The 27,769-nt window shown below is 55.1% G+C and overlaps 4 protein-coding genes and 1 non-coding gene across 12 annotated transcripts; 1 reads left to right on the plus strand and 4 right to left on the minus strand.

Annotated features, from left to right (window-relative positions):
- Positions 1-2,071: 2,071 nt before the first annotated feature.
- Positions 2,072-5,722, minus strand: Scrt1 (scratch family transcriptional repressor 1). The gene is made up of 2 exons (NM_001130570.2): positions 5,322-5,722; positions 2,072-3,395 (listed from the first exon to the last, which is right to left on the minus strand). Exons 1-2 carry the CDS (start codon positions 5,434-5,436, stop codon positions 2,464-2,466), a joined length of 1,047 nt encoding a protein of 348 aa, NP_001124042.1. The 5' UTR covers positions 5,437-5,722; the 3' UTR covers positions 2,072-2,463.
- Positions 5,723-7,063: 1,341 nt separating this feature from the next.
- Slc52a2 (solute carrier family 52 member 2) lies at positions 7,064-27,079 on the plus strand. Of its 5 annotated transcripts, XM_063263875.1 has the most exons (9): positions 7,064-7,361; positions 9,375-9,468; positions 13,472-13,543; positions 13,915-14,142; positions 16,038-16,190; positions 24,137-24,385; positions 24,485-25,370; positions 25,472-25,595; positions 25,701-26,166. In XM_063263875.1, exons 6-9 carry the CDS (start codon positions 24,256-24,258, stop codon positions 25,911-25,913), a joined length of 1,353 nt encoding a protein of 450 aa, XP_063119945.1. In that variant the 5' UTR covers positions 7,064-7,361; positions 9,375-9,468; positions 13,472-13,543; positions 13,915-14,142; positions 16,038-16,190; positions 24,137-24,255; the 3' UTR covers positions 25,914-26,166.
- Trnap-agg52 (transfer RNA proline (anticodon AGG) 52) lies at positions 12,488-12,568 on the minus strand. Its single transcript has one exon. It is a non-coding gene; the product is annotated as a tRNA-Pro (tRNA).
- Positions 18,246-20,513, minus strand: Tmem249 (transmembrane protein 249). The gene is made up of 5 exons (XM_063264466.1): positions 20,499-20,513; positions 19,349-19,801; positions 19,059-19,254; positions 18,844-18,929; positions 18,246-18,551 (listed from the first exon to the last, which is right to left on the minus strand). Exons 1-5 carry the CDS (start codon positions 20,511-20,513, stop codon positions 18,369-18,371), a joined length of 933 nt encoding a protein of 310 aa, XP_063120536.1. The 3' UTR covers positions 18,246-18,368.
- Fbxl6 (F-box and leucine-rich repeat protein 6) lies at positions 20,675-23,608 on the minus strand. Of its 4 annotated transcripts, NM_001005563.1 has the most exons (9): positions 23,171-23,573; positions 22,789-22,947; positions 22,592-22,655; positions 22,191-22,322; positions 22,003-22,110; positions 21,805-21,918; positions 21,499-21,730; positions 21,171-21,417; positions 20,675-20,917 (listed from the first exon to the last, which is right to left on the minus strand). In NM_001005563.1, the coding sequence occupies exons 1-9, from the start codon at positions 23,560-23,562 to the stop codon at positions 20,758-20,760; spliced, it is 1,608 nt and encodes a 535-aa protein (NP_001005563.1). In that variant the 5' UTR covers positions 23,563-23,573; the 3' UTR covers positions 20,675-20,757. The 4 variants fall into 4 exon arrangements, with proteins under 4 accessions (NP_001005563.1, XP_038935476.1, XP_038935477.1 ...); XM_039079548.2 differs by lacking the exons at positions 21,171-21,417; positions 21,499-21,730 and having other exon boundaries at positions 23,171-23,608; XM_039079549.2 differs by lacking the exon at positions 22,592-22,655 and having other exon boundaries at positions 22,789-23,537.
- Positions 27,080-27,769: the final 690 nt, after the last annotated feature.

Genomic DNA, 27,769 nt, shown 5'->3' on the forward strand with positions numbered 1-27,769 from the left:
TAGGAAGGAGGTCTGTCCGTCCGTCCGTCTGTCCGGCCGGCCCGGCCCCAAACGGGGGCGGAAGAGAGACACGGCCCGAGTAAAAATCCCGGCCTGTTGCGGGCCAGGAGTATGTACAAGGTGGCGGGGCGCAGGCGGGGGTGGGGGCGGGGCGGGCCGGCAGCCACAGCCCCCACCCGAGGGCCCCCCGCACCTCGGGCCCTACTTGTAGAATCAGTACAAAATAGGTGCTAACTAAACGTTCCTTCTACCTGAATTCGCTAAGTCGGTTATTGTGCTGCTTAGTTATGGGGGCGGGAGGGGGCCCATGGCTTTCCACGGCGGCAGGGTGTGGGCGAAGCGGGAGATCCTGGCGGGCCCACAGCCCTTCCAGCCTTCTCCATAGGTAGGTAGACAGGAGTAAAGAGTGGGGCGGGGTGGGCGCCTCTGTGTGCGTGTGCATGCGGCACAGGCTGGCAGGCCCAGGCTAGGAACTGTGGGCATTTCGCCAGGTGGAGTAAGGGGATTAGATATGGGCACTGCTATGCTAGGCCTGCGGGTCCGCACCAGGAGGGTAGCCAAGCTTGGTGCTGGGTTGAGGCTGGCCATATCATATACTCCAGCGTGTTGCACCTTAGCGGCACAGAGACAGCAGAGCCTCGTATCTCAGGGAATCAGAAAAATGGGTACCTGTATGGGTGGCCCTGGTGAAGCTGGGCCCTAGAGACCCTGGGGCCTGTCCAATTTGAGCTGGGGAACATAAGGCCCAAGTCAAAGGCAGAGCCTGACTACACCCAGCGTATTCTAGGACTGAGGTGGGTAGGAGAGGCCATAGGGGCCCAGGGATTCAGCCCTCTGCATCGGCCTTCCACCCTGGCCTACCCATGCTTATTGGGTTCTGTCACTGACAGGCACCTCCCAGAAGGTTGCCACATCTCTGACAGATTCAGGAATGGGCCTGGCATATCGTAGGTACCCAATGATGGGTCGGTGAGTGATGAAGGACTGATAAGAGAGGCCTTGGGTGATACCATTCCATCCCAGCCTCTGGAACCATGACGCCTGCCGGGCTCTGCCCTGGGATAGGGTATGGGGAAAGAAAGTCTGCGTGGCCGGCCCCGCGCAGCATCCCTGATCTAGGGGCCTATGGGATGGGTAGGGCAGGGGATACCTGATTCTCAGTAACTCTAGAGGCTGCGGCAGCTTCACATGCAGTGCGCATTATTGCTCTATAGTCTGCATCGGACTAACTAAGGGAAGGGGAGCGGGCAGCCCCGGGAAGGGTTGGGAAGAAGGGTGGGACTGCATGCAGTGATGTCACAAAGGCGGCGGCCAATGGAGCGGGGCCCTTGGGATAGGGTCACCGCCGAGGCTTTGGCATAGACGGGCGAAAGTTGGCAACCGAGTGGGGGTGGGGCCTGGGTCTCCGGGAAAGGGCCGGCCTCAGGGGCAGAGGAAGTGGTCCTGGACAACCTAAGCCCCGGGCGTCGGCGGGAAGGATGAGGGTTCGGCGCCCCCTCCCTGACCCGAGTGCAATCTGTTCATAAATAAAACGTATAAATACAGAAAGAAAGAAACCCGACGCGTCCGCAACCCCCCCCCAGGGGGCTTTACCCGCAAAGCAAATACAGAGGTGTGTAGAGGGCAGTGGCACGCCAGCCAGCCGGCCTGGGTATCCGTCCTCCAACACCCGAAGCCTGGGGAGCGAGGGAGGGGGCCCCGGGGCAGGGCGGGATCGGGGTCTGAGTAGGTCGGATAAGTTCATGCGATTCCGATATGCGTCATTATTATTCGTTATGGAGGACAGAGCCCCGGAAGCCGGGCTGGAAGAATTAGGATTTGGCAGAGGATGCGAGGCGTGGGTTGGAGGGAGGCTCGGACTGAGGCCCCAGAAAGAACCCGAGGGAGAGGGTTGCCGCCGTCCGCGCCCCTCCCCATCCCCAAATCGTCTAGCACTCCCGGGAGGTTTGCAAAGCCTGCGGAACAGAACGCCTCTGTGGCCCGCCTGATATCCTGCTCCTCCTCCGGCCAGCTGCCCGTGTGGAGCTGACTCCCTGGACGCCGGGCTGAAGGCCTGGCCTGGAAGGCTTGGGAAGGGGTGGGGAAGACCTGAGTCTCTGCAACGCGATCCAGAGGCGCAGAGGAGGGAGGAGGGCGCTCCTTACCTCACCTCACCCCTGTCTTCAGAGACCCAACTAAGAGATGAGGTTCGGTTCTGGGTCTGGTCGACCCTATTGCTGGGAGAAAGCCTGGGGCACCCTGGAGGAGAGGGGAGGGTTTTCGGGATGGGTCTCCCCTCGGGACCCTATTGCTTGAAGGGGCTGGCAAGGCTCCTGGCGAGCGGGGCGGGGTGGGGCCGGCTCCCTGCCCCTATTGCTGTGAGGAGGGGCCTGCCCTCCAGCCCCTCCGCCCGGACGCCAGCGGAGACTTCCCTGGGGGCCCGTATTGCTGAGAGCCGACCTGGCTGGCGGAGGCCCCGCTGCCCTAGGCTTGAACCGGGCTGAGCTGCGGCGGCGCAGGGGTTGCGGGGCCGCTGGCGCCGCCCTTGAAGCAGGCTGACTCGTAGTGCTTGTTGAGATAAGACTTGAGCGCGAAGCTCTTCTTGCAGCGCTTGCACTGGAAGTGCTTGAAGGCGGAGTGCGTCTGCATGTGTGCGCGCAGGTTGGAGCGGTCTGCGAAGGCCTTGCCGCAGTGCGCACAGCCGAAGGGTTTCTCGCCCGTGTGCGAGCGCATATGGCCCTGCAGCAGCCAGGGCCGGGAGAAGGCTTTGCCGCACACGCCGCACTTGTGGCGCAGGTCGTGCGTGAGCAGGTGCATAGCCATGGCCGGCATGGACACGTACACCTTGCCACACGTTGGGCAACGCCTTGCCAGCTGGCTGTCCAAGCTGCGGTGCGTTTGCTTGTGGCGGCTCAGGTTCGACGACGTGGCGTAAGTTTTGCCACACTCTCCGCACGCGTGCCGGCCACCAGCGCCCGTGGCTCCCGGCCCCGCACGCGCCTCGGTGCCCGCCCCCACGCGCGTACCACCCCGACTAGCGGACCCTGATCCAGAGCCTCGCGTGCCCGGCCCGCCCCCACCTCCAGCGTCGCTGTCGGGGGCTGCCACCGAGGCTGTCGAGGGGGCCGAGGCAGCGTTGGCATTAGCAGCCTTACGGCGTGAGCGCCCGTCAGTGATGAAGAAGGCGTCGGCCGCGTAGCCTTCGCTGACCGCCGCGTCGCCGTTGATGTAGCCGCCAGCAGCAGTAGCCAGCTCTGGGCGAGGGGTGGGCGGCGGTGCTGAGCCAGAGGCCGCGGGACCCAGCTCTCCCCGCACAGCCGCAGCATACATAGGCTCCGGGGATGGCCCTTTGAGCAATGCCGCCTCAGCGTCGCCATCGTAGACCGACGCAGGCCCCACGTAGTCACTGAGGTATCCTGAGGGCGGAGGCGGACAGACAGACAGCGGGAGGGGAACGGAGCAGCGGGCAAGACACACGCAAAGCGGGCGGCGGGAGACCGAGGAGACACAGCGGGAGACGTCGGGGTCCGGAAGGAAGGCGAACAGGGATTAGGACAAAGGAGAAGGGGCCGGGGACCACAGGGCAGAGAGGATGGAGACCGTGGGGAGGGGAAAAGAGGAGAGAAGAGAGACAGCAGAGGATGAGACAGGGCCAGGCAGGGCTCCTCCCCCGCCGCCCAAACGCCCCGCCCCCGCGCGGGGAGGAGAGAGATGCATCTTCGGGCGCGGCTGCCCCCCTTCAGCGAGCCTCAAGGTCAGGGGGGAGGGGCGGCGCTCCTCTCTTCCTCCTCCCCCTTCCCCTCCCCCTCGGGTTCTCCCCACTTCAGCAGTTTTCCCTGATTATGCAACACACTGCAGACCCGCCGCGCACAAAGCCAGGGCCTCCAACCCAGAGACCCCGACGGTCCTGCCTCTTTGGGATCCCCGAGGCCTTCTTCAGGCCCCAGAATCTGCTGCCAGACTTGGTGCTGTCCCTCTTGTTCTTTAGGTGTGCCAACAAAAAACGCTAGTTTCTCCTACCTAGTCAGCATCTCTGGCCATCACCAGTGCTTCCCCATCTCCCATCTCTCTAACCGCTCACTGGACTTGCGTCTCCAACTCACAGACCGCTACCCTACCCACTACTTTCCATTATCCCGGGTCCTACTTTGTTCCACGTTCTTTTCTCCCCATGCCCTAACCCTACTGGGCGTCTTCTCAGGTCACCAACAGGGGACTAGGAAGACTGCCAGGGCACCCACTAGGGGACACCTTAACAGAGACAAGCTGCAGGTGGACATCCTTTATGCCAGTAGCTGCAGTTGCTCCCAAGGCACAAGATGGATCTCACAATCTCAGAATCATAAGTGCATACCCTTCACGAGGCAAGCTCTGGCTCGTTCAGGGCTACACTCAGGCTCTTAGCAACAACCATCGGGCCTGGTGGCATCTCTCAGGGTGTGCTGTACACTGACCCTAGCACTGGAACCCAACTCCTACACATGCAGGGTCACACATGCAACCATCCAGACACACTCTCAGTCACATGGTGCACAGCGGCCTCAGAGTCACGTGGTCTCATGTAGTGGCACACAGACAGGCACACACACAGGGTCACACACAAGCGCACAAAGTCACATGGCCACACGCAGTCACATGGGCCCACACAGGCTTATGCTCTTGCAGGTCACATTTGCTCTGCCACCCCACACTGCTGGCACTTCTGTCCCCCTTGCTTGCATGCTAACAGTTGTCCTTGAACTTGGGCTTCCTTACACAAAGAGCCTCCCCTGACTCCAATGCCGTGGCTTCCCTTGCTCACTTCTTCCTCCCTAATCCTGAGTCCAGGGAAGATACTGCTGTTGCATCTTCTGGTACCTAGACCCTGACAGGTGGGTGGCCCTGACAGACCCCAAGCCTACTCCCTAGAGTTCCCAGCATCCCCTAGCTGGCCCTAGAAAGGGGCTTTGAAGGTGTAGCCAAAGAAAAGTGAAACAGATCCAGATTTCTGGGTGTGGGTTTGCATGTGCCCATTTAACTGGGTCCTGTTATGTCAGCAGGTGTCTGTGCAGCTGTGTATATCTCAACACGAGTCTGCGTGTGGGTCAGTGTGTGCCTTTAGTGCTTCCTGTTCCTGGTTCCTCTTTCCCACCTCTCCTCTACCCATACTCTGTCCTATCTCGGAAGCTGTCTGGCCTTACTCTCTGCTCCCCTTCCCTCAGCCTTCATTCTCTGTTCCAGCCTCAGCCTGCTTCCGTTGGATCTACATCCCCTCCTACCTTGCCACTCCACCCCCACACTTTGGCCACCCACCCCTTCCTGCAAAGCCCTGGGCCCTGCCCCAGCTGCAGTCCAGAGCGCACCTTTATCTTGCAGTCGCACTCCGAGATCGCTGCGGGCGCGCCCGTAGGAGCTGTCGAGGTCTGCCGAAGAGAATGTGTCAAGTTTGACCTTCTTAACCAGGAAGGACCTGGGCATGATTCCTGCGGGGCTCCGGCAGTGAGGGCCTGCAGAGCCGGGGCTCAGGGGGACTGCGTCCGCGGCGAGGCCCCGTCACCATCCGAGGAGCGGTGGAAGCAGCACTGTCCCCAGTCTGGCCTGTGGATGCTGCTCGGCGAGTGTGGTCCTCTCTCTTCTTTCTGCCCTGCGTCTTTTCTTCTTCCTCTCCGGATCCCTCCTCTCTTTCTCTCTCTCTCTCCTTCCTTCCTTCTTTCCTTCCTTCCTCCTCTTCTCTTCTTTTCTCTTCTTTCCTTCCTTCCTTCCTTCCCTCCTCTGGTCCCGGCTTCCCAGCCCGCAGTGCCGCCCCTGGACAGGCGGGGGAGGAGGCTGGGGGGGGCGGAGAGGGGGGGAGCGGCTCCGTCCCGGGCCCGGAGGCTGCGAATGGGTGCAGGGCTGGCCCGGCCCCACGGCCCCCTTCCCCTCCCCCCCCCGCCGCGGCGGCGGAGCCTCAGTCAGCGGCGCCCCATGCCCCCGGGGGCGGCAGCGCCGGGCCAAGAGAACACGACAGTAGCAGCGGCAGGAGCACCAGCAGCTTCAGCACCGCGGCCAGCGCTGGCTAGGGCAGCACCGCGGCCAGCGCCCGGGCGCGCTCAGCTGGCGTTGCCGGAGAGGGGCGGGCCACCCGGGCCTGGTCGCGGGGCGGGGGTCCTCGGCGGGGGTCTCTGGGAGGCTGGCTTTATTGTTCTGCAGTCGGAGCGGGCGGCGGCGGTAGCGGCGGGCGGGGGTCCTCAGGGGGAGGGGTGCTCAGGGAGGGCGGGCCGAGGGAGGGAAGGAGAGAGGGAGGGACGGGGGTCCGGGGGCGGGGCTCCGCTCTCGGACAGCTCTGGGGCAGGCCTCCTGAGCCCGCAAGCCTCTTCTGCCTACCGCCGAGCGCAGCCTCTGGCTTTTAAAGCCAAGCGCTGGGGGAGGGGGTGGGCGGGGAGGGGAAAAGGCCGGCGGAAATGGCTGCGCCGGGCTGGGTCGGGCCAGGGTCTCTTGGGAGGGGTCCTGGGGATGCCTCGCCTCGACTTGCGCGGAGTTCCCCTGTGCGGCTTGGGGAATGGCGACCTGATACTTGGTGGCATAGTCGGGCATGTGGAGAAAGGTGGGAATAGGCCTGGCACTCTCCCACGCCAGGCTCTCGTTCTTTTGGGGAGAACGCAAGCGGACCTCAGTCGAGTCCACACTGCCTCCTATAAGGTCTGGAGGCTAGGCGCGGGATGTGAGGAGGCGGGGAGAGGCGGGAGACCAAAGGAGTGAATGCTGAGGCAGCGAAAACGCAGCGTGGAAGCCTGTGTGCGCCCTGTGCCGCAGTGCCTCTTGCCACTCTGTCACCTCGGCTGACCCTGTGCCCGCTGGAGGGACCTTTCTGCCCCCGCCTCTCCCGCGGAACGGATGTCCAGCACAGTGGCGTCGGTGCAAGATGAGTGTGCATGGCAAGAGGGGCTGCCATGCCCCTGTTCCAGAAATTCCGCTTCATTGGTGGTTTCCGCCCTTCCGCGCGTCTGCAGCTTCTACAGGAGGCCCGCAACCAGGCGGATAACCCTTCCCGTGGCCGCCCGCCCGGAGTTTGCAGCCCCCATGACGTCAGGCCCAACGGCCAATGGCGGGGCACTGGGGGTTGGGGGCCTCACAATGGCAGCGCGCGGGTGCATATGTCCCCAATTAGGGCCGGGCGCCGCCATTGTCCCTTCCTCGCCCCCTCCTCGCGTTGGGGTCTCTGAGCTGAGCTCTCCCCACGCAGTCTGCTCTGGCTATCGACTATGGTCGCGGAGCGGCAAGCAGAGACTGCAGCGTGGTGACCTTATACGGACTGGCCCGGCGGGCGCAGGTGCCAGGGCGGCACAGCAGTGCTGAGCTCAGCTCCCTTCCTCCTGCTGCGTGCTGGGCTGCTACCTGCATCCACTGCCTCGCGTCCGGCCACGGTGGGTGTAAGCTACCTGCCCTACACTGAGCGTGGAGACCACTCTCCTGCTTTATGCAGCGGCCCAGCTCCTCAGCGGCGGGACATTCATCTTGCGTGGCAGGCGCTCCCTAGGGGCAGGACGGGTGCGGCCTCCCCCTTATCGCTGAACAGCAGCCGGCGATGCTCACAGTGGGGGTTGGGGGACGAGGGTTCCCCGCCAGCCACACCACTAGTCCGGGCTCCTTCCCAGAGGGGAAGGGCTGAGGCGCAGCCGGAGGCGTCAGGCCAATTAGCATTTTGATTGCTGGACGGAGGTGGGGGGTTCATCTGGAACAAGGTCTAATTACCAGACGGACCCTCAGGGCTCAGGCAGGCTCGATTCCCACCCCCGCTCCGTTTGCTTCCTTCTTCTGGACAATGTCCCCGCTTCTATCCCTATATCCCCACTTCTAGGTCCTCTTACAGTCCTCTTACAGGCCCAGTCATCCTGTCTAGTTTTGTCCCCATACTCTGCCCCTCGGGTCCCTCCTTTTTCAGTCGTGGTCCTTGGCCCCTCCAGTCTTTCCTAGGTCTGTCTTGAGTCCCATTCCTCTGCTGCTCTGTCCTCAGCCCTCCCTCCTCCACCTCTTCAAACAGTCTCTGTCTTTAAGTTGCATACACATCCCTTCCCCGTCTTTGTCCATCTCCTATCTCCTTTGGCCCCTAACCTTGATGGGAGAGACCAGGCCCGGACACAAGTGTGCTCGGGTCTTGGGACCGGGCAATACAGAGTGAACCATTCAAACAGGCCTTCTCTGGCTATGGTGGATCCCTCAGGACTCCCCCCTACCCCGTCCCCCACCATGGGGGTGGGGGAGCCGTGGAGGGGCACACAGCTAGGAGGGGCAGCTGGGTCCAGGCCATGGTCATCAGTCCCTGCCAGCCCAGGTGCATGGTGCCCATGGGACCTGTGTAATTACTTGGGCTTTCTGAATGGAATGGCCTCTTTGTGAACCTGACTCCCCGCCCCCACTTTCCTTTCACATCTAGAGGTTCCCCAGACCCTTGGCCAAGCCACTCATTTTGACAAGTTGTAGTCTCCTTTACCCAAGGCCCCATTGAGTCTCTGAGAGCCCCAAGGACTCTTCTGAGTATTATGGAGAGAATCAAGTCAGCCCCCAGCCAGTGGATAACTTCAGACCCTTCTTGGAACGCTCACAAAAATCTCTTGGTATTCTGGTGCAACTTGCTATCCCTTTTCTATGAGTGTTTGGTCTACAAATGATTGGTCTATAATATCTTACTCTGCTCTTGTTGCTGTCACCCTGCCTAGGTTCCAGCTTATAGAAAGGTTTAAGGGGGCGGTGCTTCCATGGCTGTACTGTCATCAACCCACTGATGTGTTTGGGCCCTGTCACCGCTCCACCCATCTAGGGAAACAGTGGGCAGTCTTACTGGAGGGTCCACCCTTTCTGCTGGGCTGAGTGGTGATTGGCAAAGAATGGGAAGTTGGCTTGAAAGTACTGGTGGAGGCAGCTTCTGTGATGACTGACTGGGTGAGGTCATTAGCAAGAAGAGGTCAGGCTGTAGTAGGGAAATGGAACCTGGTGCTTGAGACTACTTAATTCAGCCACAGTGATGGGTGGCAGCTGGGCGACGCAGCTAATGACATGTCTGATCTAGGCATCCTGGTAGAGAATGAAACGGGGCTCTGCAAATTCAGTAAGGGAAAGGTACCCTACTTCCGTGCCAGGGGCATCTGTGCTGAGAGAAACAGCAGCCTCCGTAAATGGCTGCCAGGTTAGGGGGTAGCACAAAGGGAAGTTATGTGTCCTGACCCACTGGTGACAGGTTGAAGGCCCAGGGAAGGCCTACTTCAAAAGGCCTAAATGGCAAAACAGACTTGGTCCTCACTGAGGCAGAATCAGTGGAAGCTATGTTCGCTACTCCACCACTGTAACGTATTGCAAGGAAAGAAGAAATGTTTGTTTTTACTCCATTGTGTTAGAGGTTCCAACACTTGTTTCCTCTTTTGTTTCTGGGCCCTTCTCAGGCAGAACACCATGATAGAAAAGTGTAGCAGAACAAAGTTACTCAGTGCACAGCAGCCAGGAAGCAAAGAGGGATGCAGGAGAGTGCTGGACAAGGTATTTATTTCCCAACCACAACCTCAGTATTCTGTTTCTAGGCCCAGCTACCACCCAGTTTCTACCACTGTCTGAAAATGCTATATTCTGGTTCCATTAATGGAGTAGTGAGGCCTGGTAGCCAATCAGTTTCCGAGTGCTCCACCTCCTAACTTGGCTCATGTGAGCCTTTTGAAGGAATACTTTATATTTAGACAATGACAAAAGCCAAGATTATGGGGGGGGGACCCTAAGAGTCTGGATCACAGCACAACCACAGTAATATCCATAACAAATAGGGAAAGCACAAGGACCTGAGTTCAAGCTCCAGGAGCACATAGGAAAAAAAAAAAAAAAAAAGCCAGACGTGGTGGCATGCACTGTAATACCAGCACTGGGAGAATGGGAGCCAGGCATATCCCGAGAGCTCATTGGCCAGTTCACCTCACCTGCCTGGTGAGTTCCTGGCCAATGAGAAACCTCATCTCAAAAAAAAAAAAAAAAAAAAAAGGTAAACCACCAGAGGATGTCCTGTGATGACAACGTGCACCTTTACACACCTGCACACATGGCCCCTTGCACAGGATCACATACACACACACACAGAGCAGATAGCAAAGTAGTAAATGTCTTCATTAAAGCACCTGATATGGGGTTGGGGATTTAGCTCAGTGGTAGAGCGCTTGCCTAGCAAACGCAAGGCCCTGGGTTCGGTCCCCAGCTCCGAAAAAAAGAAAAAGAAAAAAAAAACAAAAAAACAAAAAAACATCTGATATGAGTGAAGTCTTAGTTTAGTTTGGTTTTGATTCTTTTGAGACAGGGTTTCTCTGCATAGCAGCCCTAGCTGTCCTGGAACTCACTTTGTAGGCCTCAAACTCAACAGAGATCAGCCTGCCTCTGCCCCCTGAGTGCTGGGATGAAAGGTCTGTACCACCGCGTGGCCATGGACGAAGTTCTATAAGACAAAGATGCTTAGAGCCCCAAAGAGGTGATGGTGGTTGGTACACAATCATTTACTAGGATCCCCAAACATGCCAACTTAGTCCCAGCACTGGGGAGGCAGAGGTAAATGGATCTCTGAGTTCAAGCCAGCTTGTCTACAGATCGAATTCCAGGATGGCTGGGGCTACACAGAAAAGCCCTGTTTCTTGGGGTTGGGGATTTAGCTCAGTGGTAGAGCGCTTAGCGCAAGGTCCTGGGTTCGGTCCCCAGCTCTGAAAAAAAAAAAAAAAAGCCCTGTCTCAAAAAAAAAATTGAAAATAAAAATAAATTTTTTCATAAAAGCAGAGAGAGCATGCCAGTTCCTGAGGGAGTCTTATACTATGGTTATATTCTCTATTAACTGAAGGCATTTTGGAATATGATATCTGGGATTTACTTCAGAATAACAAAGAGAAAGGGCTGTGGGTGAGCCAGGTTTTGGTGAACATGGTGACAGGTGCAGACTCCCAAACTCACCCTGCTTTAATGCATAATTTGATATTTTCTATAGGAAAACCAAAATATAAAAAAAAAAAATCCCGAAATTCACATTTTGAGATTAAATTGGTGTGCTTTAAAAAAAAAACAAACAACAAAACAGAAGAGATTTATGTCCAAAATTCCACAAACGTGATGGAACTTAATAACCCACAGACTCTTCAGGCAGAGGCAGGCCGACTGAGTTCAAGCCAAACCTAGTGTATATATCAAGTTCAAGGACAGCCAGAGTCACACAGAGGCTGCCTCGAAGTAAAACAAAAACAGACTCAACAAACTCCACACTTAAAACAAGGAGAAGACCAAGACATATATAACTGACATGTCATAAATTGCTTAAAAACCAGCAATGAGGGGCTGGGGATTTAGCTCAGTGGTAGAGTGCGTACCTAGGAAGCGCAAGGCCCTGGGTTCGGTCCCCAGCTCCGAAGGAAAAAAAAAAAAAAAACAGCGATGAAGCCAGGCAGTGGTGGCTCACGCCTTTAATCCCAGCATTCAGGAAGCAGAGTCAGACAGATCTCTCTGAGTTTAAGGACAGCCTGATCTACAGAGCGAGTTCCAGGACTTCCACGGTTACAGGTAGGGACACTTCTTTAATCCCAGTACACAGGAACAGAGGCAGGTGGCTTCTGAGGCTAGCTTTGTCTAGATAGGGAGCTCCATGCCAGTCCAGGTTTTACAGTAAGACCCTTCCTCAAAAGCAATAATAAAAAGAGAAGAAAGAAAAGGCAGCCAGCCTCAGTGGGGTGTGATTATAATACCAGCACTTGGGAGGACCCACACTTGTAGACTCCCATGGGCTATTTAATGAGTTCAGGGTCAGTCTGAATGGTTACTCTCTGTTCTGTTCCTCTAGTGAACCCAAAAGAGTGTTTTTAAAAAAAAAAAAAAAGAGGGGGTGGGGGTGGGGCTGGGGGTTCCTGTACAGCTCGGGGAATAAAGGCTTCGATCCCTGCCAGACCTGGCAGCCTCAGTTTTGATTCCAGAACTGTCATGGTATGAAGAGAGAACTTGATCCTCCAAAGCTGTCTTCTGACTTCATGTCACGGAATCCATGTGTTAGCTCTCAAGACATATGCACAGACAGACAGACAGACACACACACACACAGACACACACACAGAGACACACACACACAGAGACGCACACAGACACACAGACACACACACAGACGCACACAGACACACAGAGACAGAGATGCACACAGACACACACACCCCAAGATGAATAAGTATGCACCCCCAGCAGGGTTTCTCTGTGTAGCCTTGGCTTTCCTAGAACTCACTGTGTAGATCAGGCTGGCCTTGAACTCACATCAGCCTGCCTCTGCCTCCTGAGTGCTTGTCTCTGTCTCACTACTTTGTTGTTGCTGCATTTCTTTACTGCATTTTTTTTCTTTTTCTTTTTCTTTTTTTTTTTTTTTTTCAGAGCTGGGGACCGAACCCAGGGCCTTGCGCTTGCTAGGCAAGTGCTCTACCACTGAGCTAAATCCCCAACCCCATCTTTACTGCATTTCTTTACTGGTATGAAAACCCACCTTCTTTTTTTTTTGGTTCTTTTTTTTCGGAGCTGGGGATCGAACCCAGGGCCTTGCGCTTCCTAGGCAAGCGCTCTACCACTGAGCTAAATCCCCAACCCCGAAAACCCAGCTTCTTGTCAGGCATGATGGCACACACCTCCAGCCATCTAGCAGATAGATTTCTGTGAGTTCAAGGTGAGCCTGGTCTACATAGTTCCAGAACAGCCAGGGCTATGTAAAGTGTCTTTTAAAAAGTGTCTACCAGGATCTCGGCTTCTCAAATGTGCAGAGTTATGGTTAACTCTGTTCTGTTTCTCTAGTGACCAAATGAATAATGAATACAGCATGTGTACAAAACTGTCATGATGAAGCCCACTATTATGGATAATTGATAGATGCTAATAAAAACCGAGTGCCCATCACAGATGAATGGATAAATAACAGAGATTGCTAGTGATATAGGTGTGTGTGGGAGGCCTTAGATTTGATTCCCAGTACTTTAAATAAATGAATGGACAATAAACTATTGATAAATAAAAGTTAAAGATTTCCATTAGCCACCAAAAGTTGGAAGTAAGACAAGGATTGAGATATCCCTTGGAGAGCACAAACTCTGGTCTCCAGAGCTAAGAGAAAGTATGGCTGATGACCTGGATACATTGCTGTCCCAGGAAACCAACACTGTCCCACTGAGATCGGAGCTGGTTTGTTCATTACAGAAGCTGGAGGTGAATCCATAGCTTCCCGCTTGGCAAGTATCCCCTTGAGCTGTACCCCCTGCCCCTAAGTTCTTTTAGCCTTGAGGGACGTTGCAAGGGAGGCTTCAGATGAAGGAGAGAACTTTTTCATTCACAAGTTGAATCTGAAGAAAATATTTCCTATTTAGAACTCACCAGTATGAAAAAGTTTAGCTTTTTCCTTTGTTCATAGTCACCAGCTTATAAAACATTCTCTTTCTCTCCTTCCCTCCCTCCCTCTCTCTTTCTCCACCCCCTTTCTCCCTCCCCCCCACCTCGGCATTTTCAGATAGGGTTTTATGAAGCCCACATTGCCCTTAAGATTCAGCTAAGGATGAATTTGAACTTGATCTTCCCCATGGTACGACAGGCCTGTCCCACCAGACCTGGTTTTATGCAAGGCTTGAGACTGAACTCATAACTTTGTATAAGCAAGGCAAACACTGTACCAACTAAGTCACACTCCAAGCCATGCTCAGGGTTTCATTTTAAGGAATAGCCTCTGGGTATAGATTAAAATGTAGGGCATCACCTAGGTGTCAAGGTTAAATCCAGAGTATAAGAGTTATCCCCATTCCGTGAGCTCAAAAGATTGGAGGCAACATTCAAGACAGGTTGTTTGTTTGTTTGTTTGTTTGTTTGTTTGGGACAAGGTGGTCCTTCTGGAGTCCAGGCTGGCCTTGCACTTGTGGCTGGTCTCCTATCTTAGCCTTCTGTGTGCTGACCCTGCAGGCATGAGGTACCATGGCCAGCTCTTCAACAATCTTACCGTCGCTGGCAACGCTTTGTCCTGGAGGCTACCTTGAAGAAATTCCTGGGTGCGAATCTTTCTTAATGGATTGGATTGTTATTAAACCGTTGAAAACCTACCTGGTGTTCAGAGGCATCATACTGGCTTAGACTACATAAGCTAAACCATTCAAAACAAAAAGAGACCCTTGAGCTTCAACATTCTTGCAGGTACAGACAAAACAAGTTAATAAGGATGGTTATAAGACAGAGTTAAAGTTGAGAACAAGAAGGGGGTTGGGGTGGGGGGTGGCATGTGCCTTTAATCTCAGCTCTAGGGAGGCAAAGGCAGGCGGATCTCTGAGCTAGAGGCCAGCCTGATGTACAGAGCTACTTCTAGGACAGCCAGGGTGACACAGAGAAGCCCTGTCCAGAAACCCCACAAAAACAAACAAAACTAATTCCTACTGCTCTATACAACTAAAGCCAGTGATCTGGCTGTTTGTGGTGTGCAATCCTGTAACCCCAGCACCTGGGAGGAAGGAGGAGCCGGGTCTTAAGTTTGAGACAATCCCAGATCTCATAGTAAAGCCATCCATCACCTTGTTAGGATCTAGCTCACCAGCAAATGCTAGAAAACGCCAAACAATAGTTTACACCATGCTTCTCTTTTCTACATAAGTAGCATCTTCAGTGGATCTCCATGAGCAACAAGCTCTCCAGGCCCAAGTCCTTGCTCTGTGATAAGCGCGCAATTCATCCCACCTCTAGTTTCAGGAAGGACGCTTGAGCTGGGAGTATCGACTCATACTTAGCCCATGGGAGACATGAGGAAGATCATGGTTTTGTTTTGTTTTTTTTTTTGTTTTTTTTTTTTTTTAAATTCTTTTTTTCGGAGCTGGGGACCGAACCCAGGGCCTTGCGCTTCCTAGGTAAGTGCTCTAACCACTGAGCTAAATCCCCAGCCCCTGTTTTTTGTTTTTCAAGACAGGGTTTCTCTGTAGCCCTGGCTGCCATGGAACTCACTCTGTAGACCAGGCTGGCCTCAAATGCAGAGACTCACCTGCCTCTGCTTCCTGAGTGCCAGGATTAAAGGATCACACCATCACTGCCTGGCAACAGTTTCTTTTAAAGATTTATTTTTTTTTATGTACCTGAGTACATTGCCGCTGTCTTCAGACACACCAGAAGAGAACGTCGGATCCCATTACAGATGGCTGTGAGCCACCATGTGGTTGCTGGGAATTAAACTCAGGACCTCCGGAAGAGCAGTCAGCGCTCTTAACCACTGAGCCATCTCTCCAGCCCCCTGCAACAGTTTCTTAAAAACTAAAAATAAATAAAATAAAATAAAATAAATGAAGCCCATCTGAACCCCAGTAACTGTGGGAATATCCCTCCAACAAAAAGAAATGGCAAAAACTGAAAACGCTTATCTGTAAGATCAGTTTCAGATATCAAATGCATCAACTGTTATATTGCCTTATCCAGGAGTTATTCAAAAAATCTCCCAAATGGTATGCATTGCAGGCCGGCAGTATAGTCCATTGTGTGTGACCGTACGCCTGACCAGTCAATTTCTAGGGCAGAAGCAGAGGATGGGAATAGGTTCGACACCCAACCCCACTCAACCCTAATCTTCCCTTTCTGCCCATCCAAGAACATGGTTCCTACAAACATTCAATCACCTGCTTCGTAATAAATCTGTCGGAACCGTCCTATCTGTACACTGCTATTCTTTTTTAAAGATAGTGTCTGTCTGTTTCCTTGTGCGTGCAGGCGTCCCCAGAGACATAGACCCCTTGGAGCTAGAGTTGCGGATGGTTGAGAACCACTTCACACGGATGCTGCAGACCAACGCTGGGTCCTCTATAAGAGCAGTGCGCTTGCTCTTGTAGCCACCGAGCGTCACTCACTTCCAGCCTCCTACGTGCCTTCAATGCACTCAAACGAGGCTGCCATCTCCTTCTCTACCTTGAGTTTCACTATTCTCTGTCCTCACTCGTGCAGAGCTAATGAGCCCCTCCTCTGAAGTTCCCAGCTTACTTGACGTAGGTTCCCATCTCCTCCCATTCCTGGTTCCCCCTCTCTGAAGGTTTTTCCTCTGCCTCTGTGTCATATACCAGGCTGGTGTTCTCTGGACATCTCATCTGCTACCACTACTGAGCTGACAGAAACATCTTACCCAGGCCATTGGTCGTGGAGACAATCTGGAGAATGTAATGATGAATTCTGTCAACCTGACTGAACTCAGCAGCACCAGGGAAACACGTGGCTAGGTATGTCTACAAGGCCCAGCTCGAGCGAGTGTGGACTCACATCTTGTGGGCTCAAACACTGGATCCTATAGAAAGGAGAAAGTGGGCTGAGTGCCCACCAGCATTTGTCCCTCTCTGCTTCCCGTATCATCTGGATACAAATGAGACCGGCTCCTCTATGCTCTTGCTCACTATGCCTTCCCCGCCATGACAGGCTGCATCCTGTCACACAAACCTCTCCTCCCTTAAGCCATTTCTCCTCAGGTTGGTCACAGCAACGAGTAACTGATAAGAGGTTCAAACCTGGGCATTTAGCTCCTCCTTTCTCCCCATGCCTTCCTGATTTAAAAATAAAAAAATGAAAACCGGCGCAGGGACAAAAGTACAGCTCAGTGAGACCCCAGGTGCCTAGCACCAGCAAGTCCCCGGGGTTCAATCCTCAGATCTGTAAAGTAAGAAATACCAATTAATTCTTGCCAGCAACCTCAGGCCTAACTCACTGGAGAGCTCTTACTTGCATCCTGGCCACGTTCCTTCAAGCTTCCTCCAAAGATGATGGCAGACCAGGGTCTCTGGGTACACTCAGCCCTTCAGAGCCAGACTGGGCCTACTGAGTCACCTGGCTTTGTACACCCAGTGCCTACCTCGATTGAAGTTTCTCAGACATGCAGTCAATCATCCCTGTCCCATCCCCCTAGTGAACCCAGATGAAGCCCAGCACCTAGGCAAGAAGCCCTGGGCCTCACGAGAGGAGGCTTGGCTTCCCAGTCTGTCCCTAGTCAGGAAATGCTTCAGCTGCCTCAGCTGTCTCCTCTCCACAGTTCTTGCTGCTTCAGTATTCCCACATGTCCTTCCCTTGTTCACAGAGCCTCTCATTGAGCTTTCCAGTCATTTTCCCTGGTCATAATGGACAATTTGGATCTTTCCAAGGGTGTTTCCTGTCCATCCTTCTTTCTTTCTTGCCCTCTTCCTCCCCGCCCCCCCCCACTTTTATTTTTGTCCTTTTGGATTGATGGAGCCCAGGCCTTGCACACAACAGACAAACATCCCATTCAAAGCTACATCCTACACTTCAGATCCCTCAACTTGCCCCCACTTCCCCCACAACTAACAGAATCATTAACATTGATCCAGCGGCCTCCATCTTCTGGGTGCTGGGATTAAAGGTATTCCACTATGCCTAGCCCCTTAATAACCTTTACTGTTACTGTGAGACAAGTACAGACTTCCAAGCTGGCCTGGAATTTACTATAGATCAGAGGCTGACCTTTCCTGCTCCCACCTCCCCAAAGCTGGGGTGACAGACGTGTTCCACCAAATCCAGCTCCTTAACAGATTTTTTTTTTTTTTTTGGTTCTTTTTTTCGGAGCTGGGGACCGAACCCAGGGCCTTGCGCTTCCTAGGTAAGCGCTCTACCACTGAGCTAAATCCCCAGCCCCTCCTTAACAGATTTTAACAAGGGCTCTACACTTTTATTTTGTGGCTCTGCAAATTATGAAGCAAGTCCTGGTACCAGGTACACATGGTGACCACAGAGCCAGGTGGACAGTGGTCCTCTGTTCCCAGGGCAGCCTCAGGTGCTAGTGTGGGAGCGAGAGTATTCTGCCAGACAGGGAGTTCATTGGGGATACAAAGCATATGCCTTGGTGGGTCTGGTAACCCTGGGCTGAGGACTCTGGAAGCCAAGTGTTCAAAAGCAACATTGGGGTACATAGTCCTGAATATAACAAAAGGTCCAAGGCATATCATCTGACTGTGCTCCATACCATGATTGGCTGGACTAGGGGCAGGTGCCTAAGTCAGATAGACCAATCATAGTCTGACTCCTGGCCTTGATTGGTTAGCACCAGTTCAACATTGCTGGCTTAGAGGGGCAGAAAGTCCTGGGTCTGGTGATGAGTTCAGACACTCGGGGGCCCTCCCCTGATAGTCTCCCATCTTCTTCCAACCCAAACTCTGGGGTTTGCTCCAGCAGCTGGAGAAGATGCGGTTCCCCGGGCCCTGGAAGGTCTGTTAGGGGAAGACCCTGAAAGGAAGCCCCTTTGAAAACAAACCAACAGACAGGAAACCTGCTGGTTGGAGGCTAAAGCAGCTTTAGTTAGAGGAAGGGCAGTAGGTGGGGCTGGGTGTCAGTCCCTCCAGGATGGGGATAAGGGAGGTAGGGTATGCAAAAGGAGGCCAGGGTTCAGGCCCCAGGGGTTACACATCCAGTTCGCTGACACTTGACTTAGTGTAGACTTGTGTTTTTCGATGCACAATACCAGGGCTAAAGGTGGCCCCCAGTGGCCAGTGGCGGACCACATGACGATAGGAGGAAGCCAGGTAGTCAAAGTAGTTGATGTTGAGTTTCCGGGCAATGTGCCGGCCCAAGAATTCCATTTGCTATGAATAAGCGAGTGGCAGCCAGTTCTCCGTTCTCCCGGATAAGAGAATCCCCACCAGCATGCTCTTTAGGTATCCCTTCCCCTTACAGGGGGGAGCATCCCCACCCCACCCCACCCCTGCCCAGAATTCCCAGCGCTCCTGCCACCCTTAACACAGTGGAGGTCCCAGGAGAGGAGCTGTTCTATATTCGCCCTGCAAAACAGCCCCATCGGAGGACCGCAAACAGTCGTGTCTTTTTGTTGGGGATTGGGACTAGGTGTGGGGGGGTGGGGTTTGGGGCAGGACCCACCTCATAGCGTTCTGACAGCTGCACCAGCACAAGTGGCTCTAGCTTGTGGCCACAAAGGACCAGCTGGTAGAAGCGACCTCCATAGGCTGCCAATAGATGAGCAACTGAGCCAGGAACCTAACTAAGCTCCTTAGAGCCTAGGGGGTAGGCGGCCTCCATTGTGGGAGTGTCCGGGCGGACCGTAGGCCCCTCCCCCCTCCTATCCCAGGGATCACCATCAGAGCTGAGTGCCAGGCGCACGTAGACCAGATGCATTGGCCCCTGACAAACAGTACGGCCCTGGATGGAGAAGTGGTACATGCCGCGCGTGTGGTTGAGCACGAGGCGGCGCTGGGGCATTGAGGAGAGCATGAGCCACAGGCCTATCGCCATGCCATAGACAGGAAAGCACCAGGTCTTCTGATGGTCTACCTGTGGGCAGCAGAGGTTAACGGGCATGAGTCCTGGCAAGAGGCTCCTTATGGCCCTAGGCAGAGGCTGTGGGGTGGGGTGCAGGAGCTCTGACCTCCTTCAGGATATTACAGGAAATGCAGATGAGGCAGATGATAAAGAGCAGTATCCCCTTCCAGAGCGTGTCTAAGTAGTACTCGAGCACAAAGACTGAGGACGGTGTGACCCAGCAGGTGAGGACAGCTGGGAGCTGCCCATAGGCAAGGGCAGTACCCGGGATTTGGGGGAAAGGGCCTACCCAGAGTTTCTCCCTGGTACTACCCCATCTACTCCCACAAGGACACCTGCCTATCCTCCTTACCCGATACCCTCCCCGCTTCTGGGAACCTAACCACGCCCAGTTCCCCTGCCCACCATCCGGCTGCTGCTGCTTGAAGGGGTAAAAGCTGTTTTTCTTGAGCTGATTGGCTAAGTGGCGCTCAGTAGAGAAGAATCCTACAGCCCAGAGTTGGAAGCACTTAGCAAAGATGGATGCAGGGGAGCCACTGGCCTGCTGCTCCTTGGGGACCTAGTTAGGTAGATCTGGTCAGCGTACAGCTTGCCCACTGCCACCACCCCACTGTCTTTATACAGGGCTCCCACCCGAGACAATTCCAGGGTTGCAGCTGAGGGAAGAAGCAAGAGCTGCCAGACAACAGCAGGGCCAGGGAGCAGGTAGAATCCAGGCTGGGCTGCCTGGGTTCTAGAAGCTCAGGGTAAAGGGTTCTAGAAGGGACTTTTCTATTGACCACACCTTTCTGGTGAGCATGCACTCCCTGGTCAGTCTCCCTGGAAGGTAGCTTGACTGCCAACACTGCCACCTCGTGGATTCTGGTAGCTGATAAAGGTTTTTTTTCTTCCCCCCCAACTATTTTTGGTCTTTTTTTTTTTTTTTTTTTTTTTTTTCCCCGGAGCTGGGGACCAAACCCAGGGCCTTGTGCTTCCTAGGCAAGCGCTCTACCACTGAGCTAAATCCCCAGCCCCTCCCCCCAACTATTTTATACCTCACTGCCTACCCTATCCTCAGACAACTGTGTCCCGAGGGTTGAGTTCACACAGTCCAAGGGCTAAACCAGAAGTGAGCAAATCCTTGGGCTAAGACACTTCACACACACACACACACACACACACACACACACACACACACACACACACACACACGAAGGTCCTGACCTGCTGTAGCCTACTCTATCATGTATAACCCTGTTCCTCATCCAACAGCTTACTCTAAGCTCCGTCATAACACAGTCTGACGTGTTGGTGCCTGCTTGTAAGCCTACCACATGGGAGGCTGAGTTGGGTGGATTGCTGTGAGTCAGTATGTACTACACTGTGAGTCCCAAGCCAGCCTAGATTAGCGTGAGAAGAATCTCAAATAAAACAACAAAGAACTGTACAAAAGTGCCTAAAAAATACTTTACTGTAACAAAAGCTCAAACATCTCCAAGTGAAAAAGGGCAGGGCAAAGCGGGGAGCCGTCTTGAGTTATGTGGACTCTCTGGAAGAGGGCGGGCTCGTAAGTAGCTGCTCTAGACACCACTGGACTTCCTCCAGGCCCCTGTAGGCACGCTTCAGACCTCGTGGGAGACAACGACAGGACTCCAGATTGAGATACAGCAGCCCCGGGCAACTGCTAATCACAGAACTGTACGACAGGCAAGCCATGGGTCAAGTGAGCTGTTGACCAGAGAGCCCTGTCTGCTCCTCACGATACCCCAAGGCCTACCACCCGGAGCCACCCAAGCCTAGAACTCTCAGTGTCCCCAAGTAGGAGTCTGACTATTGTCTACACCTGTCTTGGCCCCTGGAAATGTGGAGCACACCCCTGGTCCCCAAGTCAGGCACGGCAAGCAAGCAGGCAGTAGAAGATTCACAGAAGTAGGGAATGGTGCACTGACCTGACTGTGCTTGGTGTAACTCGGGTACCCCTTAGGTTGAGGGAACACAAGGCTGGGGGTAAGCCCTCAGTGGTGCCTGAGAAAACAGCCAGGGCCTGTTCCAAGTCTTTCTCGCTGAAGCCTTGGCCACTGAAGTCCAGCTCCCTCAGGGTGTGATACCACTTCTGGGTCAACAGGGGGCTGCCATCCTTGGCTAGAGCCAACCCATCAGACATGCCATACAGGCCCAGGTAGAGCTGCTCCAACTCTGAGGTGAAAGAACTGGGTGTGACCTGGCAGGGCAGGCAGAGTGACCCCCCCCCCCACTCACCAAGCAAAGCCAGCCGACCTTGACACGGCAAATGACACAGCCCAGTAGGAGTGATTCTAGCACAGCCTCGAAGATCCAGCAGGCGCAGTTTGGGGGAGCAGTGGAGCAAGCGGCCCAGAACCTCATTGCTCACAAAGCTGCAGGTGGAGCCAGCCAAGCAGAGCTCCTCCAGACTGGGGAATCCTGGTCCCTGGGGCGCTCCTCGGCCACAAGGCTTGGGAAGCCAAATCAGATTCAGCAGCCGTAGCACCTGGGCAGAGGGAGGAGTGGCAGGCTGCAGGTAGGCAGAAGAGTGGCAGGTGAGAGAGAGGAGGGTATAAATACCTGCAGCTGGGGGCAGCCTCTCTGTAGGGCTTCCACAGGCAGCTGCAAGGGTGTGTTGTTGCAGCTCATGCCAGCGCTGACCTCGAGGACTTGGAGCTGGGAGCAGCAGTTGCCCTGTAACGGTGGGAGAACACACTACCAGGTCAAAGGCCTGGGGCAGTTCCCACTGAGCCCTCTTCCTGACCATCCCCGACCTACCAGCAGTGCACCCAAGATGGCTGTGGTCTGGGAACTGTAGGTCAGCCACAGCCTCCGCATCCGGGACCCCGCCTCCTCCAAGAAGCTCACCACAGCTGTGGACTCGACCTGGGGGATCCAGCACAAGGGTGCAGCTCATGTCCCAAGGGCCCAGGCTACTTCAGGGTCCCCCAGGGCAGAGGACTCACCATGGAATGGTGTAGATCTAGGCTGTGGAGCTGACAGCAGGCTTTTGCTAACATGACCAGCGTTTCAGCTGTCACACCGTGGCAATCTGAAAGCTTCAGGAAGGTGAGCCGTGGACAGAACTTGCTAACCAGCTGTAGCAAAAGAGAGACCACTTGGGGTTGTGGAGGGCAGGTAAAGGTCTACCTACAGGGACACTGGTAATCATGACAAGCCCATCCTATGGTCCCAGCTATGACTCCTTTCTGTGCAGGCCAGGCCTACTTGGGTGCTGTCTCCTCCAGCAACTTCCTAGGATACCAGCAAGATGAAACTGGGCAGGCAGACATTTCTGTGGGACATCACCAGTGCACTCTCCCGACAGTAGACAACTCAAATGTTACAGCCAGTGTCAAGATCTCACCTCCAACACGGAGTGTACTTGAGACTTCCAGTGGATGAGGGTCAACCTCTGGAGCTGTGAGAACCTGGGCGACAGCAAGGCCCAGCTGTGGTTGTGCCAGAGTCCTTACGCTGCCCTCCTGGCCAGAATCATCCCTGCTCAACACTGGTGCGGGGAGACTCGGGCAGAGAAAGAATACGATGACAGAGAGCCCTCACCGATTGGGTATGAGCCACTCCAGGCAAGCAAGGAGCTTCTTCTCTCCCTTAAGGTTGCCCTTAGCAGCCCGGCCAACCAGCGCCGGTGACAGGGTCACAGTATGCCAGAGTGAAGGATGAGAGGTGGCTTCATGCCAATGACGGCAAACGCGTGCAGCCCTAGGAGAAGAAACAGTTCGCTGAGAGTGCGTGGCCTTTTGTGGGGAATGCTTACAACGAAGCGTCTTCGGGGCAGCGCAGCGGTCTCAAAGCCTGCTGTCGCCCGCTCTCAAAGCTATTGGAGCTGGAGCACTTGTGTACGCCCGCTGAGATGCTTTGCCCTCTGCTCTGCACCACCCGCTCAGTGGGCCAGTCTAAACCCCGGCAGGCGCTGTTAGTGTACCTGCCAAGAAACGGCATGGGCCCATGAGCCGCAACCAACAACCCGAAAATATGCACCAGGACTTCTAAGGGAATACGATCTCCCCAACCAGAGTCCAGGCCCTGGTCAAGTGATGGCTCTGGTCGGGGTTTGGCCCTGGGCTTGGCGACAGCTGTGGGGCCACGAGCCAGTGACCTCGGAGCGCGGCGAGGGGCGCGCCTGTGAGCACGAGCGCGGGTAGGCTCCAGGTCCGGCAGCACGAGCAGCATGCTGTCCGCTTGCAGCAGGTGGTACCCAGAGCCGCGAGGGGCCAGCCGGTCCCACCACCAGTCCTCGGCCGAGCGGCCCCGCGCATCGGGCCGCTTGGAGCCTCGAACTCGACGCCTAACTCGCCCAGGGGCCACAGGAGCCATAGCCCTGGGAGCTTCACTAAAGCGGAAGGGCTGAGAGGAAGGGGCGTGGCCCCTTACCTCTCGCCTTGCTTTACACTTGGCTTCCGGGGGTGGGACTTCCGCCGAGAGTCAGGAGCATTAGCCGGCGTCTTAATACGGTGCTTGGGCTGGGGTTTGGCTACCTTCCGGGCAAAGCGGCATTCTCTTGGTGCTGGGCGGGCTGCTCCGGTCCCACGCCCCTGATGCACAACACTTAGCGGAGGAGCCCTGAATAAAATCAGCCAGCCACGCCCCTCGCCGACCCATGCCGGCTGCCTGGAGTTCGCTGCCATCCAGTTTGGTTTAGCCGTGCCGAGACTTGGTCCTCCACAAGCATCAAGGACTGTTCTTTCGTTGGTCCTCCTCTCCGGAACCACGCTTTAGGCCAGCTTCTTGCTCCTCTGCTTGCCAGTCCTGTTCTGAGGGGTCCTGGTGCAGGCTTCTTGGTAGGTGCAGCTCCTGATCTATCTGCCGCCGCCCTCCAGATGCCTTAGTTTTGCAATCTGTCCACCTCAGACACCGACTCTGTCCACTCGCATTTTTTGTCTCCCTCCAGGTGAAAGAAGCTTGACCCTTTTCTCTGGAATAGCTAGAGAAGCTTTGGACCTACGTGGGGAAAAGAACGAATTGTTACCTTCGCTTTGTCCTGGAGGGCCCTCTTTGACCTTTGACCTAATGGCAGCACCTCCACTGGGCCGACTGGTGCTGACCCATCTGCTGGTGGCCCTTTTCGGCATGGGCTCCTGGATTGCGGTCAATGGGATCTGGGTAGAGCTACCTGTAGTGGTGAAAGAGCTCCCGGAGGGTGAGTGGAGAGAAGTGGGCGGAGGTCGGCTGCGGTCGCTACTTAGCCTGGTCGTTCCGTAGTCTGGTGCCTTTTCACTGTCTCTACCTTCCTCTGCAGGTTGGAGCCTCCCTTCCTACCTCTCAGTGCTTGTGGCACTGGGGAACCTGGGTCTGCTGCTGGTGACCCTGTGGAGGCGTCTGGCTCCCGGCAAGAGCGAGCGGATCCCCATCCAAGTGGTTCAGGGGCTGAGCATAGTGGGCACAGGCCTGCTGGCCCCTCTGTGGAGCAACATGGCCCTGGTGGCAGGACAGCTCCACTCTGTGGCCTTCCTAACGCTGGCGTTTGTGCTGGCATTGTCCTGCTGTGCTTCCAATGTCACTTTCCTGCCCTTTCTGAGCCACCTACCGCCTCCCTTTTTACGGTCTTTCTTCCTGGGCCAGGGCCTGAGTGCCCTGCTGCCCTGTGTGCTGGCTCTGGCGCAGGGGGTGGGCCGCCTGGAGTGCCTGCATGTGCCTGCCAACGGCACCACCGGGCCTCCGATCAAGGTGTCTCCCATCAATTTCCCTGAGCGTTTCTCTGCTGGCACATTCTTTTGGGTGTTGACGGCCCTCCTGGGCACTTCAGCCGCCGCCTTCCAAGGCCTCCTGTTACTACTGCCGTCCCCACCACCTGAAGCCACGATGGGTACCGGGCTTCGGGTAGAAACACCAGGAACAGAGGAGGAAGAGGAAGAGGAAGAGGCCTCACCATTGCAGGAGCCACCAGGCCAGGTGGCAAGCATTGTTTCCAGCCCAGACCCTAAGGCCCATCGGCTGTTTTCTTCCCGAAGTGCCTGTCTACTGGGGCTGCTGGCTATCACCAACGCCCTGACCAACGGTGTGCTGCCCGCTGTACAGAGCTTTTCCTGCCTGCCCTATGGGCGCCTGGCCTACCACTTGGCTGTCGTACTGGGTAGCTCTGCCAATCCCCTTGCCTGCTTTCTGGCCATGGCAGTGTTGTGCAGGTGCACATGGACACCCCCTCCCCCCAGCCCCTGTGGGGAGGAGCTTGAGGTGGGCCAGGGCCCGGCCCAGCCAGTCCTGAATCTCAGCCCGTCCTTGGCAGGTCTCTGGCAGGGCTGTATGGCCTCTGTCTGCTGGGCATGTTCTTTGGCACCTACCTGATGACACTGGCAGTCCTAAGTCCCTGTCCCCCTCTGGTGGGCACCTCAGCAGGTGTGGTCCTCGTGGTAAGTATGATGGGGACGTGGAGTAGGAACAGGGCCCGTCTCACAGCAGGGAAGTTTCATGCTCAGCCCGCTGCTACCCCTCTTCCGCCCGCCCCCCACTTTCAGGTGCTTTCATGGGTACTGTGTGCAGGCGTGTTCTCGTACATCAAGGTGGCGACCAGTTCCATGTTACACAGTGGAGGCCGGCCAGCACTGCTCGCAGCTGGGGTAGCTATTCAGGTGGGCTCTCTGCTGGGCGCCATCGCCATGTTCCCTCCCACCAGCGTCTACCCTGTGTTTCGCAGTGGAGAGGACTGTGTGGATCAGTGTGGCCCTTGAACCGGGTCGCGTAGGAGTTACTTCACACTTGTCTCCACCCGGAGGGGGCCACAGCACCTGCGTCCCGTGGCCCAAGGTGGCCTCCTGACGCACAGATAATATGGATATTTCACACTCCATATAGAGACCTGGCTTTTGAGGAAAAGACCAGGGTGAGGACCAAAGAGCAGGCCCAGACCCAGGGATAGGTTGGGGCTGCAGCCTTTCCCCTGGGACCTCTGTGGGATTTGCACAATAAAACATCTTCATCCAATGGGTTGGTAATCCCACGAGCACAGCTCACTACGCCAGGCCTCCTTCCCTCAGTAGGCATCCCCTCTTCCCCAAGATCCTAGTTACAGCTTCTGGGCAGATATTCCTCCACTCCCAGCTGGTGTTGCCGGGCCTTGGGTGGCCTCAGGACTCCTGCGCCATTGCTTCTCTGGAACTACTTTGGGAGATGAAGGCCGACTCCCAGGGCCCACGCGGGACTGAAGCAGGACAATGCTTCTGGTCGCCTGGACAAGCGGCAGAATCACTGCTCCACTGCAGGTCTTGAGGGCTTGAGGGTCTGGCATGGTTGGGAAGTCAATCAACAAGGGAACCTGGGGGAGGGGAGGGGTTTACACACAAGACCCTCTTGCCAAGATCTTCATGTCAGAGTTTGGTGCAAGGCCCAGGTGTAAAAGGAGCTCGGTGAAGCTGGCTTTTTATTTGTTTGCTTTGCTTTTAAAAAAAAAATTACTTTATTCATGTACATGAGTACACTGTCGCTGTCTTCAGACACACCAGAAGAGGGCATCAGACCCCATTCCAGATGGTTGTGAGCTACCGTGTGGTTGCTGGGAATTGAACTCAGGACCTCTGGAAGAACAGTCAGTGTTCTTAACCCCTAAACCACCTCTCCAGCCCTTGTTTTACCTTTTTATTTTATGTGCATGGGTGTTTTGCTTGAGGTCACAATTGAATGTCTGATCTTCTGGAACTGGAGTTAGACTGTTGTGAGCTGCTATGGGGGTGCTGGGAATTGAACCCTGGTCCTCTGGAATACCAGTGAGTGATTTTAACCACAGAGCCTTCTCTCCAGCCCCAGGAGCTGGTTTTTAAGGTTCTGACCCTCTCAGGATCTTTCAACTTGAGAACATTGCTTACCAGCCCTGGAGCTCCTAGTTTCCAACTCCTGCAGTCCAAGTCCCACAACAGGTCTGTTCAGGTAGACAGTGTATCTGTTTTCCACCCAAACTCCTGGCAGAGTCTCCTTATAATCAACTGGGCCTTTGCCCCCTGGCACCTGTAGGGTTGTTTCTGCACGCTGAGCGGATCTAAGGCTCTCACACAAAGGGCTGAAGCCTCAGGTAGAACTGGAAAGATCCCTTGAACCAGGAAAGGGCTATGAGGATTTGGAGGCCAGGCCAGGGCAAGAGCCTGGGTTTCTGCCTTCTCTTTGTCCTATGGCAGACTGGGGAGAGAAGCCTGTGGGGGAGGCAGGACACCAAGTGTGTCCTGGTGTGGCTTAGAATAGCATGAAGCCTCACTCTCACAGGAGTTGAGTGGGAGAAGGGGCTTCCCACCCTTGCTGCCCAGGTTCTTCCAGATGATCTTTCTGAACTTAACACTTCTGTCCTAGATATGGCCACCTGGCTTTGTTTTCCTTCCCCCCGGGTCCCATACCTCATCAGGATCACTTGAGCAGGGGGAGCACTGATCTCAGGGTTTCTGTAGCTCAGGTGTTGGTTCAGAGGAGCAGGTTTGGCTTGGCAGGCACTGAAGGGCCGGCAGAGGTAAGGGTATACGCAGGAGTAAAGCAAGTGAGGTCAGTATTATTATTAAGGTTGAACTCTGCAGAACTCTAGTTCCAATGACCTTCTTCCCCTTTG

Source organism: Rattus norvegicus, chromosome 7 (assembly GCF_036323735.1).
Source record: "Rattus norvegicus strain BN/NHsdMcwi chromosome 7, GRCr8, whole genome shotgun sequence".
Classification (NCBI taxonomy): Eukaryota; Metazoa; Chordata; class Mammalia; order Rodentia; family Muridae; genus Rattus; species Rattus norvegicus.

Coding starts and splice junctions, on each gene's coding strand:
- Scrt1 (NM_001130570.2), bottom strand. CDS start 5,436: ATGCCCAGGTCCTTCCTGGTTAAGAAGGTCAAACTTGACACATTCTCT. Junction 3,396..5,321: donor AGTGCGACTGCAAGATAAAG/GTGCGCTCTGGA, acceptor CTCCGCCCTCAG/GATACCTCAGTGACTACGTG.
- Tmem249 (XM_063264466.1), bottom strand. Junction 19,255..19,348: donor CCTGTAATATCCTGAAGGAG/GTCAGAGCTCCT, acceptor TGCTGCCCACAG/GTAGACCATCAGAAGACCTG. Junction 18,930..19,058: donor CCTGGCACTCAGCTCTGATG/GTGATCCCTGGG, acceptor ATCTATTGGCAG/CCTATGGAGGTCGCTTCTAC.
- Fbxl6 (NM_001005563.1), bottom strand. CDS start 23,562: ATGGCTCCTGTGGCCCCTGGGCGAGTTAGGCGTCGAGTTCGAGGCTCC. Junction 22,948..23,170: donor CCCATGCCGTTTCTTGGCAG/GTACACTAACAG, acceptor TTCTTCTCCTAG/GGCTGCACGCGTTTGCCGTC. Junction 22,111..22,190: donor TAGATCTACACCATTCCATG/GTGAGTCCTCTG, acceptor TGGATCCCCCAG/GTCGAGTCCACAGCTGTGGT.
- Slc52a2 (XM_063263874.1), top strand. CDS start 24,256: ATGGCAGCACCTCCACTGGGCCGACTGGTGCTGACCCATCTGCTGGTG. Junction 24,386..24,484: donor GGTGAAAGAGCTCCCGGAGG/GTGAGTGGAGAG, acceptor CTTCCTCTGCAG/GTTGGAGCCTCCCTTCCTAC. Junction 25,371..25,471: donor GCCATGGCAGTGTTGTGCAG/GTGCACATGGAC, acceptor CGTCCTTGGCAG/GTCTCTGGCAGGGCTGTATG.